Source organism: Tamandua tetradactyla, chromosome 9, assembly GCF_023851605.1.
Source record: "Tamandua tetradactyla isolate mTamTet1 chromosome 9, mTamTet1.pri, whole genome shotgun sequence".
Taxonomy (NCBI): domain Eukaryota; kingdom Metazoa; phylum Chordata; class Mammalia; order Pilosa; family Myrmecophagidae; genus Tamandua; species Tamandua tetradactyla.
Genome location: NC_135335.1, coordinates 27,115,713 through 27,133,979, shown reverse-complemented (window position 1 = coordinate 27,133,979; position 18,267 = coordinate 27,115,713). Strand labels below are relative to the sequence as shown.

Sequence of the window (18,267 nt, the reverse complement as noted above, 5' to 3'; positions counted from 1 at the left end):
TTATTAACTTAAAGTCTATCAGAACTTCAAAACCCACTTAATATAAGCATCTAATATATGCATTATCATTTGGGTTCCTTTAGAGGTTTGAGAATTATGTAAAATTGTATGTAAAACTTGTACAACATGCATTTTTTCCCTACAGAAAAGATGTTAACTTTCACTAGGCTCTCTTTTAAATGTTAAGAATCACTACCTTAATTTTTCAAAAACTCATCATGTGATGCTTGGTTTCCAGCATGCTAGTTTATAGATTTTGTTCTCACTATATTTGTTTCCAGGTGGCTGGAACTCCTTGGTATCTGTACACACTGTTCTCAGTATAATAATCTATTCTCTGTATAATAATCCTCATCTGAAAAAGTTTAAATTTAAGAATCTTAAGAAAAAGACAGACTCACAAAACTGTACAAACTGATTCATCACAGACCTTTGCAGCTTTTCCAACTCGAGGTTTAAGTGGTAAATAATCTTCATGTGCAGGAAGCGCAACCTAATGTCAAATTAAAATTCAAAAAATTTTATTTTGAATATTGGCAATTCCCAATAGTAAGTATCACCAACTTACTATTGGGAATTGTCACATTTGGCACTTCACAAAAATGAAAGTGTCAAAACTAAAGGTGATGAATTACAGAGTGTCTAATAAGCTTAGGACATTGAAGAATTAAATAAATTAAAATTAAAGAACAACACAAAAATTTAAAATGGCAACACTCAAAAATACCTCTACTAGCATTTGTCTCACAGCAAAGTTAAGTGAAAGATCACACATCTATTTCAGAAAGCTAGGCTAGATAAGCCCTGAAACCCAGAGTTAACAGTCTCTTCAAGAGCTCAACCTGTTGCACTCCCTATCCTATAATGTCAACACCCCTTTTCAAAATGAAGAGGTTACAAGGGTTACAGCCCAAATACCATTAAAGACTGGGAGAAGAATCAAAGGAGGATTAATCAAAGGAGCTGTAATGGAGAAGATAGGATTTTATAGATGAGTATGACTACTAAATCATTAAATTGGTATTTCCTTTTAGTCTCCATTGTGTAAGAGCAGTTAGAAGGAAATATGTGAAATTGCGGTACTATAACATAACCTATAGCATACATTGAAATTTGCTCTATAACTACTTCTTAAAATGCACTTTAAAATTAACCACCTTTTTTGTATATATGTCATATTTCAAAGAAAAAATGTAAAAAAAAAGATTAACATTTCTATCTTCCGGCAGAAACTCTGTATTTATTAAGGTCTAGGACTTATCTTAGTTATCTTTGTGTTTTCCACATCTAAAGTCCTGACACTATTTACATATTTCTCACTGTACGATAGAAACTAATTTATTGTATGAAGGGTCCACAGTTAAGATATGCACAGAAATTAGAAATTATAGCCAATAAACAGACATTAGACAAGATTAGTCACTTTAAAAGTAGAAATTGCCAGTAAACTTGTGTGACTAAATTAGAAATAAGGTGATATGGGTAGAATTTCAGAAAAAAATGACTAGAATTTGAATATAATTAAGAAAAGTTAAACAACCAAAAATAAAACTTAATGAATCATACCCAGTATGAAGACTGTATTAGAAGTGTGATGTGCTAAATGGAGCACATAGTGGGAATTTGGTATTTCATACAGCACATTTCAAGACAAGAGTGAACTATGAGTTCTTAATGGTGAATGAACACTTCTGGGACATGGGAATAGTTTTCATCGGTCTTTCCCTTAATACTAAATATTCCTCTTCAGTATGATTTCAAGAACGTTCTAAGTTTCTAATTCTGCTTTCCCGGTAGTTTGAGAAAGATGACTACTTATCTATTAAATTAAGAAAATCAAATTCTTTTGTATCCCTCAATCTCTTATAAATACAATGAAAGTGAGTCTATCTAGACAGCCCAACCTTGGGTACAATAACAAGTTTCTGGACCTAAAAAGCTAAAGATTAGTGTCTAAATCACAACATGATCCCCACCCAAGTTAAGACCAACCATGGGACCGTACCTGGTTAGTTGACCTCCTTCATGGCTCTCTCAATATTCCATGAGACATCAACAAAGGACATCAGCACAAAGCAATTAAGATTTCAGTAGCTCTGAGATTTAACAGGAACAAAACAAAAAACTGTGCTTTTATATCTCTCAGAATCAAAGGTTGTTTTTTAACTCTCTGGAAACAGTCTGAGTACCAACAACACATAAAAGACAGGTAAAAGACAAGAAGTCTGAAGAGACTAAGGAGTCAGAAAACCAGAAGGATGACTGAATCAAAAGGACTTAGCAATTAGTTACTGATGATTACTGCCAGAGTAGTTTCAAAAGAATGAAGAGAGAAAAAATCTAATTTTAGCAGATTGATATAAATAAAAGGTTAGAAAGTGGAAACAGGGATTCTTCTAGAAGTCTTCAAACAAATCACTCAATAGTAACTCTGAGAAGGCAGGGACATGTCTCTTGTTTATCTCTTTATACTCAGTACCTAATAAAACGTATTTGGCACTCAAAACTTATTTCTCAAATGAATGATTATAAAAGGGTAGAAGACAACAATGGTATGGTCTCCTTTAGAAAATGCTTATGAGAAAACAGGGGCTGCCGGGTCAAGATGGAGGCTTAACAACGTGCACATTTTAGTTCGTCCAGCAGAACAACTACTAAATAACCAGAAACAGTACAGAACAGCTCCTGGGGCCACATCAGTGACCAGACACACAGCATAACCCAGTCTGGACCAGGTGGACTGGCTACGAGCACCCCCCAGAACCGTGAGTTCCCAAAGCTGTGGCAGCCAGTGCCCCTCCCCCACAGAGGGGAAAGGAAAGGACTTTACCAGCAGCAGGGACTGGGCACAATCAAATGCCAATTGTGGAACTAATTAACAAATTCTGACTACTAAAAATAGGTCCCCAGCTTAGGTGAACCTGATCAAAGTGGAGGTTGCTCATTTTTGCCCCAGCACCAAGGGGTCAGGACTGACAGAAAAAGGGGGAAAAAAAAAAAACAAGGAAACAGGTTTTTGTGTCTGTGTATCTACAAAGGCTGACTGCCTCTGGATACAGCGGCAGGACATTTCAGGCTGCAACTGCCCCAGGCATAGGCAGAAGTGAGTTCTTTTGGGGGCTTATCTAGAGCCTGTGCCTTCCCCATGGGAGGGGTGAAGCCCCACCCTGGTGGAATCCCTCCATCAAGGAATTCAGACACCAGGACTTGGTAATTTGAAGCCATTAAAACCAGCCTACAACCTCTCCTCTGTCTCCACCATGTCCCCAGCAGGGAGAATCTGCCAAAGTTAAAGGTACCGCATCATCTTATGCTGGTGGAACTTGCAATCAGACAAGCGCCACATACTGGGCAGGATAAGAAAAACAGAGTCCAGAGACTTCACAGGAAAGTCTTTCAACTGCTGGGTCCCACCCTCAGGGAAAACCGATGCAGGTGACTCTTTTCTCCTGATAGGAGGCCAGTTTGGTCTGGGAAAATCTGGCTGGGGTCTATAATATCTAAGTAGACCCTCCTAAGTGTGTGTGGGGGAAAGGCACCACACAAGCAGGGTAAGAAACAAGAAAACAAGAGCTGAAAAATTCTCCTCTGTTAAACAAAACTTAAGCTAAAGGTCCAGATAAAGCTGAATGGAATGTCAAAGAACAGACAGGCAACAAATTCATCCAGCAAGAAAACTCTAGATAAAAGAAGTGAAAGCAGTCTCCAGAATAAACTAATTAAGGTAATTAAATGCCTAGATGCCAGCAAAAAATAATAAATCACACTAGGAAAACTGAAGATATGGCCCAGTCAAAGGAACAAACCAACAACTCAAATGACATACAGGAGCTGAAACAATTAATTCAGAATGTACGAACAGACATGGAAAACCTCATCAAAAACCAAATCAATGAATTGAGGGAGGATATAAAGAAGGCAAGGAAAGAACAAAAAGAAGAAACTGAAAGTCTGAAAAAACAAATCACAGAACTTATGGGAATAAAAGACACAGTAGAAAAGATGAAAAAAACAATGGAAACCTAAAATGGTAGATTTCGAGAGACAGAACGTAGGATTTCTGAACTGGAGGATGGAACATCTGAAATCCAACAAGAAACAGAAACTATAGGAAAAAAAATGGAAAAATATGAGCAGGGACACAGGGAATTGAAAGACAACATGAAGCACACGAATATATGTGTTGTGGGTGTCCCAGAAGGATAAGAGAAGGGAAAAGGAGGAGAAAAACTAATGGAGGTAATTACCACTGAAAATTTCCCAACTCTTATGAAAGACTTAAAATTACACATCCAAGAAGTGCAGCGTACCCCAAAGAGAATAGATCCAAATAGACATACTCCAAGACATTTAATAATCAGAATGTCAGAGGTCAAACAGAAAGAGAGGATCTTGAAAGCAGCAAGAGAAAAGCAATCCATCACATACAAGGGAAGCTCAATAAGATTATGCGCAGATCTCTCAGCAGAAACCATGGAGGCAAGAAGACAATGGGATAATATACTTAAATTATTAAAAGAGAAAAACTGCCAACCAAGAGTTCTATATCCAACAAAATTGTTCTTCAAAAATGAGGGAGAAATTAAAACATTTTCAGACAAAAAATCACTGAGAGAATTTGTGACCAAGAGACCAGCTCTGCAAGAAATACTAAACGGAACACTAGAGACAGATACGAAGACAGAAGAGAGAGGTGTGGAGAGGAGTATAGAAAGGAAGACTATGAGTAAAGATAAAAAGAAGGAAAATTAAATATGACATATAAAATCCAGAAGGCAAAATAGTAGAAGAAAGTACTACCCATGCAGTAGTAACACTGAATGTTAATGGATTAAACTCTCCAATCAAAAGACATAGTCTGGCAGAATGGATTAAAAAACAGGACCCATTTATATGCTATCTCTACTCAAAGGACACGAGGCCAAGGACACAAACGGATATTTACACACCAATGTTTATAGCAGCATTATTAACAATTACCAAGAGATGGAAACAGCCAAAATGTCCATCAACAGACAGTTGGCTAAATAAACTGTGACATTTACATAAGATGGAATATCATGCAGCTGTAAGACAGAATAAAGTTATGAAGTATGTAACAACATGAATGGACCTTAAGGACATTATGCTGAGTGTGATTAGCCAGAAACAAAAGAACAAATACTGTATGGTCTCACTGACATGAACTGACATTAGTGAATAAATTTGGACTACTTCCTTGGTAACAGAGACCATCAGGAGATAGAAATAGGGTAAGATATTGGATAATTGGAGCTGAAGGGATACAGATTGTGCAACAGGACAGAATATAAAAACTCAGAAATGGACAGCACAATATTACCTAACTGTAATACAATTATGTTAAAACACTGAATGAAGCTGCATACGAGAATGATAGAGGGAGGAGGGCTGAGGCATAAATGAAATCACAAAGAAAGATAGATGATAAAGATTGAGATGGTGTAATCTAGGAATGCCTAGAGTGTACAATGATAGTGACTAAATGTACAAATTTAAAAAATGTTTTTGCATGAGGAAGAACAAAAGAATGTCATTACTGCAGTATGCTGAAAATAGATGGTACTTAATATTTTAAAATTTCAACTAATGTGTGAGACTAAAGCAAAAAATATTTGGTACAAATCTATACTTTGACTAGTGCATCTCCTAATATAACCTATGTAGATAGTTGATTGAACACCTTAAGTACATGGAACTTTGTATAGGACATGAGATTTTGTTGGTTTGTCCAGGTGATGTCCTGATGAATCCCAGAGTGATTTGATCAGTGAGTGGAAAAGTATTTGCAAAGTTCCCTTCGGGGAATGGTGAGAATGGGGGAAAACTCAACTTCCCCAAGTTGAATTCTTGATATTCTCACAAGCAGTATGGACAACCAAAGCTATAGGCTGAGCCCCCAGTCTTGGGGTTTGTTCATATGAAACTTAACCCCACAGGGGATAGGTCAAGCCTACTTAAAATTAAGCCCAAGAGTCACCCCCAAGAGAACCTCTTTTGTTGCTCAGATGTGACCCCTCTCTCCAGCCAATACAGCAAGCAGACTCACCACCCTCCCCCTGTCTATGTGGGACATGACCACCAGTGGTGCAGATCTTCCTGGCAACATGGGACAGAAATCCCAGAATGAGCTGAGATTCAGCATCAAGGGATTGAGAAAAACTCTAGAATGAGCTGAGACCCAGCATCAAGGGACTGAGAAAACCTTCTCAACCAAAAGGGGGAAGAATGAAATGAGACAAAGTGTCAATGGCTGAGAGATTCCAAACAGAGTCGAGAGGTTATCCTGGAGGTTATTCTTATGCATTACATAGATATCACCTTGTTATCCAAGATGTAATGAAGAGGCTGGAGGGAACTGCCTGAAAATGTAGAGCTGTGTTCCAGTAGCCATGTTTCTTGAAATTGATTGGATGATGATATAGCTTTCACAATGTGAGTCTGTGATTTTGAAAACCTTAGGTCTGATGCTCCTTTTATCTACCTTATCAACAGATGAGTAAAACACACAGAATAAAAATAAATAATAGGGAGAACAAATGTTAAATTTAGAAATTGAAATGCTAGTGGATCAATGAAAGGGAGGGGTAAGGGGTAAGGGGTATGGTATATGGGAATTTTTTTCTGTTTTTTTATTTCTTTTTCTGAATTGATGCAAATGTTCTAAGAAATGATCATGATGATGAACATGCAATTATGTGATGATATTGTGAATTACTGATTATATATGTAGAATGGAATGATATGTTACGAATGTTTGTGTTTGTTTGCTGTTATATTTTTTTAATTAAAAAATTACTAATTAAAAAAAAGGATTGGCCAAAGAGATGGAAACAGCCCAATGTCCATCAACAGATGAGTGACTAAACAAGTTATGGTATATACAGACGGTGGAATATTACACAGTTGTAAGAGAGAATAAAGTCATGAAGCATGTAGTAACATGGATGGACCCTGAGGACATCATCATCTCTGAGTGAGATGAGCCAGAAACAAAAGGACAATTAGTAGATGGTCTCACTGATATGAACTAACATTGAATGAACTTGGAGAATTTCAGATAGGATCAGGGGTCATCAGGAGATAGAAACAGGGTAGATATTGGGTAATTAGAGCTGAAGTGATACAAATTGTGCAAAAGGACTGACTGTAAAAATTCAGAAATGGATGGTACAATACTACCTGATTACAGCACAATAATGTAAGTACACTGAATGAAGCTGAATGTGAGAATGATGGGAGGAGGGCTGGGGGCACATATGACCCAGACAAAGATAGACAATAGAGACTGAGATGGCATAATCTAGGAACGCCTAGAGTGTACAATGATAGTGACTAAATGTAGAAATTAAAAAATGTTTTTGCATGAGGAAGAACAAAGGAATGTCAATATAGCAGGGTGGTGAAAATAGATGGCCATTCAGTTTTAAAACTTCAACTTCCGTGTGAGAATAAAGCAAAATATGTTTATTTGGTACAAAATTTATATTTTGAATAGTTTATTTCCTAATATAACTTATATGGACAGGTCAATTGAACACCATTAAGTATATGGAACCTTGAATAGGGCCTGAGGTTTTGTAGGTTTGTCCAGTGTGATGCCCCGATGAACCCCAGAGTGATTTCAACAGTAAATAAAGAAGTATTGGCAAAGTCCCTTCGGGGGAATGGTGAGAAAGGGGGAAAATTCAACTTCCCCATTTGGAGAATTCCTGATATTCTCAAAAGCAGTGGGGACAACCAAATCAATAGGCTGAACCCTCAATCTTGGGGTTTATTCATATGAAACTTATCTCCACAAAGGATAGGTTAAACCTACTTAAAATTAGGCATAAGAGTCACCCCCAGAGAACCTCTTTTGTTACTCAGATGTGGCCTATTTCTCTCTCAGCCAACATGGCAAACAAACTCACTACCCTTCCCTGCTCTACCTGGGACATGAGTCCCAGGGGTGTAAACCTCCCTGGCAACGTGGGACAGAAATCCTAGAATGAGCTGGGTCTCAGTATCAACAAACTGAGAAAACCTCTCATCCAAAAGGGGGAAGAGAGAAATGAGACAAAATAAAGTGTCAGTGACTGAGAGATTTCAACAGCCTCAAGAGGTTATCCTGGAGGTTATTCTTACACATTATATAAATATCCCCTTCTTTAGTTTAAGGTGTATTAGAGAGGCTATAGGGAAGTGACTGAAACTGTAGAGCTGTGTTCCAATAGCCATGTTTCTTGAAGATGAATGTATAATGATACAGCTTTTGCAATGTGATTGTGTGACTGTGAAAACCTCGTGTCCGATGCTCCTTTTATGTATGGTATGGACAGATGAGTAAAAAATATGGATTAAAAATAAATAAATAATACAGGAACAAATGTTAACATAAATTGAGTCTATTGAAATACTAGTGATCAATGAAAAGGAGTAGTAAGAGGTATAGAAAAAGAGGGGGAACAAAGGCTAAAATACATTGGGTAGATGGAAATACTAATGGTCAATGAGAGGGAGGGGTAAGGGGTATGTATGTATGAGTTTTTTCTTTTTCTTTCTTTTTCAAGTGATGCAAATGTTCTAAAAATGATCATGGTGATGAATAGTACTGTGTGATGATACTGTGAGCCACTGATTGTACACCATATATGGAATGTTTGTATGTCAAAAATATTCGTGTTTGTATGTTGTTCTGGTTCATCAATTAAAAAAAAAAAAGTAGTGGCCAAGTCCCTTGAGGGATGGGAGAAAAAATAGGGAACTATCAAACGTTACCATCAGGAAATTCCCTGATACTATGCCAAACTTAGGGACACCCAAATCAATAGGCCATCTTCATCTTGAGGCTTACTCTTGTGAAGCTTAAGTAGGTAGTGGAGAAGCTTAGCCTACCTATAGGTATACCCAAGAGTGACCTCTGGAGGACCTCTTTTGTCACTCACATGTGGCCTCATTCTCTCTAAGCCCAACTCTGCAAGTCAAATCATTGCTATGTAGGACATGACATCAGGGTGAAAGTCTCCCTGGTGATGTGTGGATGACTTCAAGGGATGAATCTGGCCCTGGCACCGTGGGATCAACAACTCCATCCTGAACAAAAGGGGTAAAAGAAGTATAACTAATAGAGTAGCAGTGAGAGAGAGTTCAAACAGAGTCGAGAGGCTTCTCTGGAGGATGCTCTTTTGCAAGCTTCGGTTAGACACTGCTACCTATTATAACCTGCCAAACCCCAACCAGGGTCACTCCAGACAATCCTAAAGAACACTAGTGTTCCATGAACTAATGTAACTTTCCAGAAGCCTACAACCTCCAGATGGGTCCCTGGACCAGATAAGTCCTGAAACCTAGAGGGTCCAGCCTCTCCAGAACATCATATCATTCCATTTCCCTACCCCATATTAGTGACAGACCCTTCCAACATGAAAAAGTTAGAATGGCCATAGCCCAAACACCTTCTAAAGAGAGGGCTAGAAAGATTAAAGGTGATGGTGGAGTCATATAGAGAAGATAGGATTTAATAAATGAATACGATTGCTGAATCATTAAAGTGATATCTCTTTTAGTATCCAAAATCTTAGAGCAGCTAGAAGTAAAAAACCTAAAATTGTGGAATTGTAATCCATGTCAAACTCTGAAATCTGTTCTATGACTAACTGTTGTGCTGTGCTTTGAAATTTATTGCTTTTTTGTACAGACGTCATTTTTCACAAAAAAGAAAAAATGTCTATTGTGATGACCAGCAAATATTTATTTCTTCTAGTCTCCTATATTCTGGAGCAGCTAGAAGGAAAAATCTGAGATGATGGTATAGTAGCCCAGGCCAAACTGTGGGATCTGTCCTATAACTACTTGTTGAAAAGTGCTTTGAAAACCATTGCTTTTATGTCTTTGTTTTGTATATATGTTATACTATACAATAAAAAAAGTTGAAAAAAAAAAACAAGAAGAAAAATAACACAGCAGCCGTAAGTAGCCTAAAACAAAAGAGAAGCTTTTCCATGTTTATAAACTGATAGAAAAGGGCAAACAGAATAAAATGAGACTGTAGAAATAGAAAAGGGAAATAGAATAATCAAAGTGTCTGTCGAGGCAGGAGCAAAAGCACTGGCAGAGCAATCCTTCTTAGCTTGGTAGGCAAAGTATCATTTCCTTTGATACATAGGACTAGTGCAGACAGGCTTGTGAAAGAGATTATAATCAGAGGATACTCCAACTCAATTTCTTCCGTCCTCTACATGAAGAAAAAAGTAAAGTTAGTTGCTAAGAAAGTGAAAGGAGGTGACAATGGAGGATTAGAAGGGAAAGAGGATAAGAGCTTCTGATCTCTTGGGAGAAGGGCTTGTTTCTTTTATTGCTTTGTTTTGTCTTTTGGAACCTCAGAGCATCAAACAGGATACAATATAAGTATTCAGCAAATAAGTAAAAATGATTAATTTTGCAAACCTAAATTCTATTTCTAAAAGAAGGAACATAAGGGATTTTCAGTAGAAAAACAGGGATTTTAAAAGATAAGGTCCTAAAGCTATATTAAGAGCCATTTTTGTTCATTTGGAATTTCTTTGCTTATTCAACAGAGACTTATTAGAAGACTCTCCAACTACCTGAAACTAGAACTTGTAAGGTTCTATCATAATGATAAAAGGCTTAATAGAAGGAAACAGTGTCAAAGTTCCCTGTCCTAAGTTTATAAACATTCACAGCTAAATGGCTACTATATACATTATCAGTGAGCACTTTTACAAAGAAAATGCAATTTGCAGGAGCAAGACATGAAACAGAACAAGATGGGAAAAAGGAAACTTCTGCTACTTGACCTTAGGAGTACAGGAATGAACAAGCATAACACCTACTTTGTGTTGGATACTTTACCTAATTTTTCATATAATCTTTACAACCAACTTATTAAGTAGATCCCATTATCCCAAATTATAATACACTGTTCAAAGAAGTGAAAGAAATTATCTAGGACTGTAGTTAATAAAAGTGGTGGGCGAGGATGTGATCTCAGGTGTGATTATAAAGACCTAGCAACTTTACCAGACTATGTGCATGCAACTGAAACTGTTTAATATTTTAGAGATCCTCAAGGCTAAATTTTTGGTTGACTATTACACCAAACACTTCAAAGAAAAATCTTTGTATTTTTGTATTTTAATACATTAAAAATCTTTGTATTTTTAATATATTTATAATATACCAAATTTAATATTAAATAAAATTAAATATTTATAATACCAACTAGTGTATGCTGTTTGTGCTTACCTCATGTGTACACCCTTCGACAGTTTCAACTGCTTGTACCTTGACTCTAGGCATCAGGTCTGCCAAACTTAAAAAGAAAAAAATTTTAAGTTACACAAAAATAAATTATTTTTCTATAATTAAGTAAGTCTCCCAAATGCATTGTTAAGAAAAATGATACTGCTTGATTATAATTATTCCAAACTGGAAGAACTTTTACTGTTAAGAATATTTGAAAAAATTTCACATTATATATTTTACGTGTTAAGAATTCAAAATAGCTAATATCCTTGATAACAAATACAGATGAAATAGACTGCTAGATGGATTATTAAAACAATTATATCAGATTAGAGCCAATAACTATCCTGAATAAAAAACAACTCTACAAAGCACCGTCACTACATCAAAACACAAAGGTGATTATAAAAACTAATACATGACAACCCTACTTTTGTAGTATTGTAGTAGTGTGTCTGATTCTTATATGATTTTCTAAATTATATTCAGCTAAATTCTCTGTTTAGACCACGAAAGGACATAGATTATAGATAAACTGAAGAAAAATAGATGTACTTCTGGACTATATCATTCTCTTATTTTAATGTACTTCTAATTTTTACAAATATCATATTTTGGATAAAACCTGAGAATCACTACAATAAACAGCACTGACTTCAAATATCAATATTATTTGTAACCTATTCTACCGGTTTGGGCACACAGTGCATCTTAAATATTCCAATGGCACATCTACCACCATTTAAGTAGCCAATTTTGCTAGCTACAACAGCTAATCAGTTAAATTTTTCTAAGAACAGTAAATTTCTTCATGGTAGTGCCAAGATAACATATGAGACGCAAGAAAGGAGAAACAAAGTCACCATCAGAAAATAGGTCAACATAAGAAATGAAACTAAGTCATAGAAAGTTCCATCTTTCAAAATCAGAGAAATACAAGCTAATTTGTCCACATATATCCATGGACCACTTCACTGCCTCAGGGGTCTTGAGGCTCACAGCCATTCCATTTGCTGCTGCATGGGACACTGATAATTTAATTCTTCCCCATGTTCCTTTTCACTGATTCTTTCAAACGGATCAATTTTATTCTTTCCTTTTATTCCACTCTTCTCCAGGGATTGTCTTCTTATGGTATTTCACAAATAAAAGAAACATGTCTTTTCTCCTTTAAATAAAAAAATCAGGCTTCAAGATCCTTTCTCTAAATATACTCCAAAGTATTTAAAGACGAGTCTGATGACTTCCAGGGATACAAACCTCCCTGTCAACGTGTAACAGAAATCCTAGAAAGAGCTGTGACTCAGCATCAAGGGACTGAGAAAACCTTCTCATCACAAAGGGGGAAGAGAGAAATGAGACAGAATAAATAAAGTGTCAGCAGCTGAGAGATTTCAAACAGAGTTAAGAGGCTATCCTAGAGGTTATTCTTATGTATTATACAGATATCCCCCTTTTAGCTTATGGTATATTAAAGTGGCTAGAAGGAAGTACTTGAAAATGTAGAGGTGTGTTCCAGTAGCCATGTTTCTTGAAGATGATTGTATGATATAGCTTTTGCAATGTGACTGTGTGACTGTGAAAACCTTGTGTCTGATGCTCTTTTGCATCTATGATATGGACAGATGGGTAAAAAATATGGGTAAGAAATATACAAAATAGGGGGAACAAAGGTTAAAATAAATTGAGTTGACTGAAGTACTAGTGGGCAGTGAGAGGGAGGGGTATGGGGCATGGGATGTATGAGATTTTTCTTTTCTCTTCTTTATTTCTTCTGCTGGAGAGATGCAAACGTTAAAAAAATGATCATGGTGATGAATACACAACTTATGTGATGATATTATGAGCCACTGATTGTAAACATGTGAAGAATGTTTGTATGTTTGTTGTTTACAATAAAATATATATATATATATGAGTCTGTTCTAGTCTCCCAATGCCCCCAAATTTATATAAATGTCCTATATCTATGTTTGTAAGAGTACATAAAGAACATTTATCTTCATTTCACTAAGCAAAAACTTTTATAAAACATAAACATAAGCAATTTTCAAAACTTCCCAAATTAAGAGCTCCCAACATTTATGACAATGGAAATACTACCTTAAGTCTTCAGTTACTGACTCTTCTACCCTGGGCTTCTTTCCAAGAATGGATTCATCTATGCCTTCAAAATCTTCATCTCTCTTGTTTTTTCCACTATTAGCTGAATCCAATTGAAATTCACTACCAATACGTTTCCTGAAAAATGAACATCTAAAAATTAATTCTACAGTTCATGTTCTAACTTTAGGGATGACACAATAAAATAAACACCATTAGCAGAAAAAGGCATTTAAACAGATGAGTGTTACAAATAAAAACTGGCTGCAGCCCAAAATGCTCTAACTTAACCAGGAAAACTGAATACTACTCCTTTTGGATCTCATAATTTTTTGGAACTTTGGTTTAAAATATTTCAAACCCCACATTAATATAACCATTAATGTAAATTTCTTAAAATTTGAAAATCAAACCACCATTAGATATTCACATGAGCACCTTCAGTAAGTATTTAATGCTTACTCTGATGGCATAATATTACTATTTGAGAGGAAGTTTATTTTTATGGCTGCAATGGCTGGCTGAAAGTAGTGACAATAAATGGTACTTGGTGAACTGCATATCCAATAAGGTATTCTACCCTCATCTTACACACACAAAAATGCCATCTGCCCAAATCCATAAGGATTTTAGATCTAATCATCAAAGGTAAAAACAACAATGCCGGGCCACGGTGGCTCAGCAGGTAAGAATGCTTGCCTGCCATGCCCGAGGACCTGGGTTTGATTCCCAGTGCCTGCCCATGTCAAAAAAAAAAAAAAAAAAACAACAATGCCTCCAGAAGATAAAGCAGGAAAATTATCCTTATGGTTTCATAAGCAGAACATAAAAATTACTAACCAAAAAGCAGAAGTTTAATAAGCTGAACTGCATTAAAATTAACAATTTCTGTTAATCAAAAGGTTTCACTAATAGAGAAAGAGGCAAGACAAATAGCTCGAGGAGATAAATAAAACATATATAATGACCAAGGCTTACTCTAAAATACTGGAGGGCGGGACTACTAATTAATTAAAAAATATTCTAAAAATGAACAAATAGAGAAGGGATAAGAGGGCGACTGAGGCAGCAATTTGGGAGTGCAGCTGACCTGGGAGAACCTTCTGCACCACATGTGGCAGCCCTGACTGCAGAGGCAGAGGAACTGAGAGGCAGAGGGCTGGAGCCTGTAGTGGAGGCACAGAGCAGCGGAGCCCATGGGAGAGCACAGGTATACGGGACTAGGAGGTAAGCCAGGCCGCATTCCTTGGGTGCACTACCCTCACCGGGGCAGCCCCATGACCAGCAACTCACCCCACACCCCATGCACCTGAACCACCTCACCCACTCCCATTCCACGTGCCCCACCCCACCAGTCCCCAGTGCACGTACCTGCCCCCCATCCCCACCCAGAGTGCAGCACAACCCAACTCTCCTACACCCCTCCCAAGCACTACCCCCCTCCCTGTTTCCTGCAAGGTGTTACCAGTGCATAAATGTCACAGGCACTAACCTCCATACCTAGGATACCTCTTATCCCTCCCCCACTCCCCTGCCCATTGTGTGGCACAGCCTCACCCCACCCTCCCTGAGCTCAGCACATCCGTTTATAGCACTCCCAGGCCCATGCATGCACACGGACCCCCAATCATGTCATTCAGCTCTGCAAACTACATGTTACAGCAGTCCTAGAACCATGCGTGCACACAGTCCTCAGCCTCACTTCCCAGCTCTAAGAACCGACCTGCACAGCTGGGTCACATATACCCCCCATCCATGAAGGACTAATACCAACCTGCTGCCACAGCTCTATGCATGCACACAAAAGGCCCCATGCCATAGACCAGTGCACACCAGGGTTATGTCCCCCAGACGAGTGCACCTGCACAGCTATATCCTCCTGGGCCGCTGGGCACACATGTTCACAAGCACCAGTGTAACACCCCCAATCTAGGCCCATTACCTGTCCTGAAACAAATCACCATACTGAGTGCTCCACCCCTTGCCCTGCTCCCTGCTGTACAACCATCCCACAAACACAAGGCCTTAGACTACTAAAAGAAATCAACTCCCAAAGTAAATAATCAAGATATCTACCAGCGATGAAGACAGAGATCACTAAGCATATCACAATGCAGACAGATATGGTCCTGCCTAAAGACCAAATTAAAACAGCTGAGGAGATAGACACTGGAACTAATCAAAGATGTTCATACAACTCTACTTAATAAAATAAGTGGGTAGCAAAGGAGATCAAGAAAACAGTAGAAAAGCAGAAAGAGGAATTTGAAAGTATAAATAGAAAAACAGCGGAAAACACAGAGATTAAAGACTCTGTTGACCAAATAAAAAACATACTAGAGGCACACAACATCAGATCTGAAGAGACAGAAGAAAGAATAAGTGATATAGAGGATAGGATAATTGATTTCAAAGACTCAAAACAGCAAATGGCAAAAAAGATGGAAAAAAATGAATGGGAACTCAGAGAAATGATAGACAAAATGAAGCGCACAAATATAAGAATCACTGGAACCCCAGAAGGAGAAGAGAGGAGTATAGGGCTAGGAAGAGTAGTTGAGGATATCATGGTGGAAAACTTCCCAACCCTCATAAAGGACATAATAACCTTTATTTAAGGACCCAAAGAACTTCAAACAGAATAAATCCAAACGGGACTTGCCCAAGGCACATACTAATCAGTCTGTCAAAAGAGAAGCAGAAAATCCTGAAAGAGGCAAGAGAGAAACAATCTACTACATAAATGGAAATTAAATAAGACAGAATTCTGACTACTCAACTAGTACCCTGCAGGTGAGAAGGTGGTGGTATGATATATTCAAGATCCTGAAAGAGACAGACTTCCAGCCAAGAATTCTGTATCCAGCTAAACTGTCCTTTAAAATTGAGGGGGTGGGCCGGGTCATGGTGGCTCAGTGACAGATTTCTTGCCTGCCATGCTGAAGACCCGGGTTCGATTCCTGGTGCCTGCCCATGCCAAAAAACAAATAAACAAGAAAAAAAAAGTGCATATCAAACTAAACTTGAGGGGGAGATTAAAGCTTTCACAGACAAAGCAGTCCTGAAAGATTTTGTCAACAAGAGATTGGCCCTACAAGAAATACTAATAGGAGTTCTGCCAGCTGAAAAAAAAAGACAGGAGAGGGAAGTCTGGAGGAGGGCACAGAATTGAAGAGTACCACCAAGGGTAATTTAAAGAAGACAAAGATAAAGAGAGAAAAGAATATATAGATCTGACAAATAAAATTAAAAAGATAAGATGGTGGAATCAAGAAACACCTTTTCTGTAATAACTATGAATGTTAAAGGACTAAATTTACCAATTAAAAGATACAGATTGGCAGAATGGATTAAGAAAACAATCCAGCTATATGCTGCTTACAAGAGACTCATCTCAGACACAAGGATACAAATAGACTGAAAGTGAAAGGCTAGAAAAAGATTTTCCACACAAGTTGTAACCAAAAGAAAGCAGGAGTAGCTACACTAACATTGGAAAAAATAGATTTTACATGTAATGATATCATAAGAGACAAAGAAGACACTACTTAAAGGCTCAATTCACCAAGAAGATATAACAATGATAAATGTTTATGCTCCCAATCAAGGAGCTCCAAAGAACATGAAACAGACATTGGCAAAACTGAAGGGAGCAATAGATGTTTCAACAATAACAGTAGGAGACTTCAACACACCACTCTCCTCTATAGATAGAACAACCAGACAGAAGATTAATAAAGAAATAGAGAAGTTAAATAACTTGATAAATGAATTAGACCTAATAGAAATACATAGGTCATTATACCCCAAAGCACAAGTTTATACATTCTTCTCCACTGCTAGTGTAATATTCTCCAGGATAGATCATATGTTGGGGCACAAAACAGTTCTTTATAAATTTTAAAATACTGAAATTATTCAAAGCCTTTCTCTGATCACAATGGGATGAAGCTGGATTTCAATAATCACCAAAGAATGAGAACATTCACAAATATATGGAGAATAGATAACACATTGTTAAACAATCAGTGGGTTCATGATGAAATTGCTAGAGAAATCAGCAGCCATCAGGTGATGAATGAAAATGAGACAACCTATCAGAACTTGAGGGATTCAGCAAAGGTTGTGCTGAGAAGGAAATTTATTGACTTAAATGCCTGTATTAAAAAACAAGAAAGAGCAAAAATCAAGGCCTTGACAACAAACCTGGAGGAACTTGAGAAAGAACAGTAAACCACCCCCAAAGCAAATAGAAGAGAAATAACAAAGATCAAAGCAGAGATAAATGAATGGGAGAACAAAAGAACAGTAGAAAGAATCAATAAAACCAAAAGTTGGTTCTTTGAGAAGATCAATAAAATTGATAGGCCACTAACAAGACTGACAAAGAAAAAAAGAGAGAGGATGCAAATAAATAAAATAAAAAATGAGAAAGGGTGCGTTACCAGAGACCCTAAACAAATAAAAGAAGTCATAAGAGGATACTATGAACGACTATACGCCAACAAACTAGACAACTTAGATGAAATGGACAAATTCCTGGAGACGCACAAACAAGCTACACTGACTCAGGAAGAAACAGAAGATCTCAACAAACCAATCACAAGTAAAGAGATTCAATCAGTCATCAAAAATCTTCCAACAAAGAAAAGCCCAGGACCAGATGGCTTCACAGGGGAATTTTATCAAACATTCCAGAAAGAATTAACAACAATTCTGTTCAAATTTTTCCAAAAAATTGAGGAAAAAGGAATTCTAATTCATTTTATGAAGCTAATATCATTTTAATATCAAAACCAGGTAAAGATGCTATAAGAAAGGAAAACTACATACCCATCTCCGTAATGAACATAGATGCAAAAATTCTCAATAAAATATTAGCAAATTGAATTCAACATC

General features: G+C 37.2%; 1 protein-coding gene across 13 annotated transcripts in view; it reads right to left on the bottom strand.

Moving 5' to 3' along the window:
* Positions 1-18,267, bottom strand: part of LOC143646863 (exosome RNA helicase MTR4-like) — a 120,073-nt gene that overhangs the window by 91,072 nt on the left and 10,734 nt on the right. For 5 of the 13 annotated variants that reach the window (XR_013157681.1, XR_013157682.1, XR_013157679.1 and 2 more), the window contains 3 exons: positions 13,369-13,506; positions 11,266-11,332; positions 431-493 (listed from right to left, as the gene is read on the bottom strand). Coding sequence is in view for 1 of the 13 variants with exons in the window: in XM_077116268.1 (XP_076972383.1) it covers positions 11,266-11,332; positions 13,369-13,506 (205 nt within the window). In the remaining 12 variants the exon portion in view is untranslated. The other 8 variants (XR_013157677.1, XR_013157675.1, XR_013157676.1 and 5 more) reach the window with 4 other exon arrangements.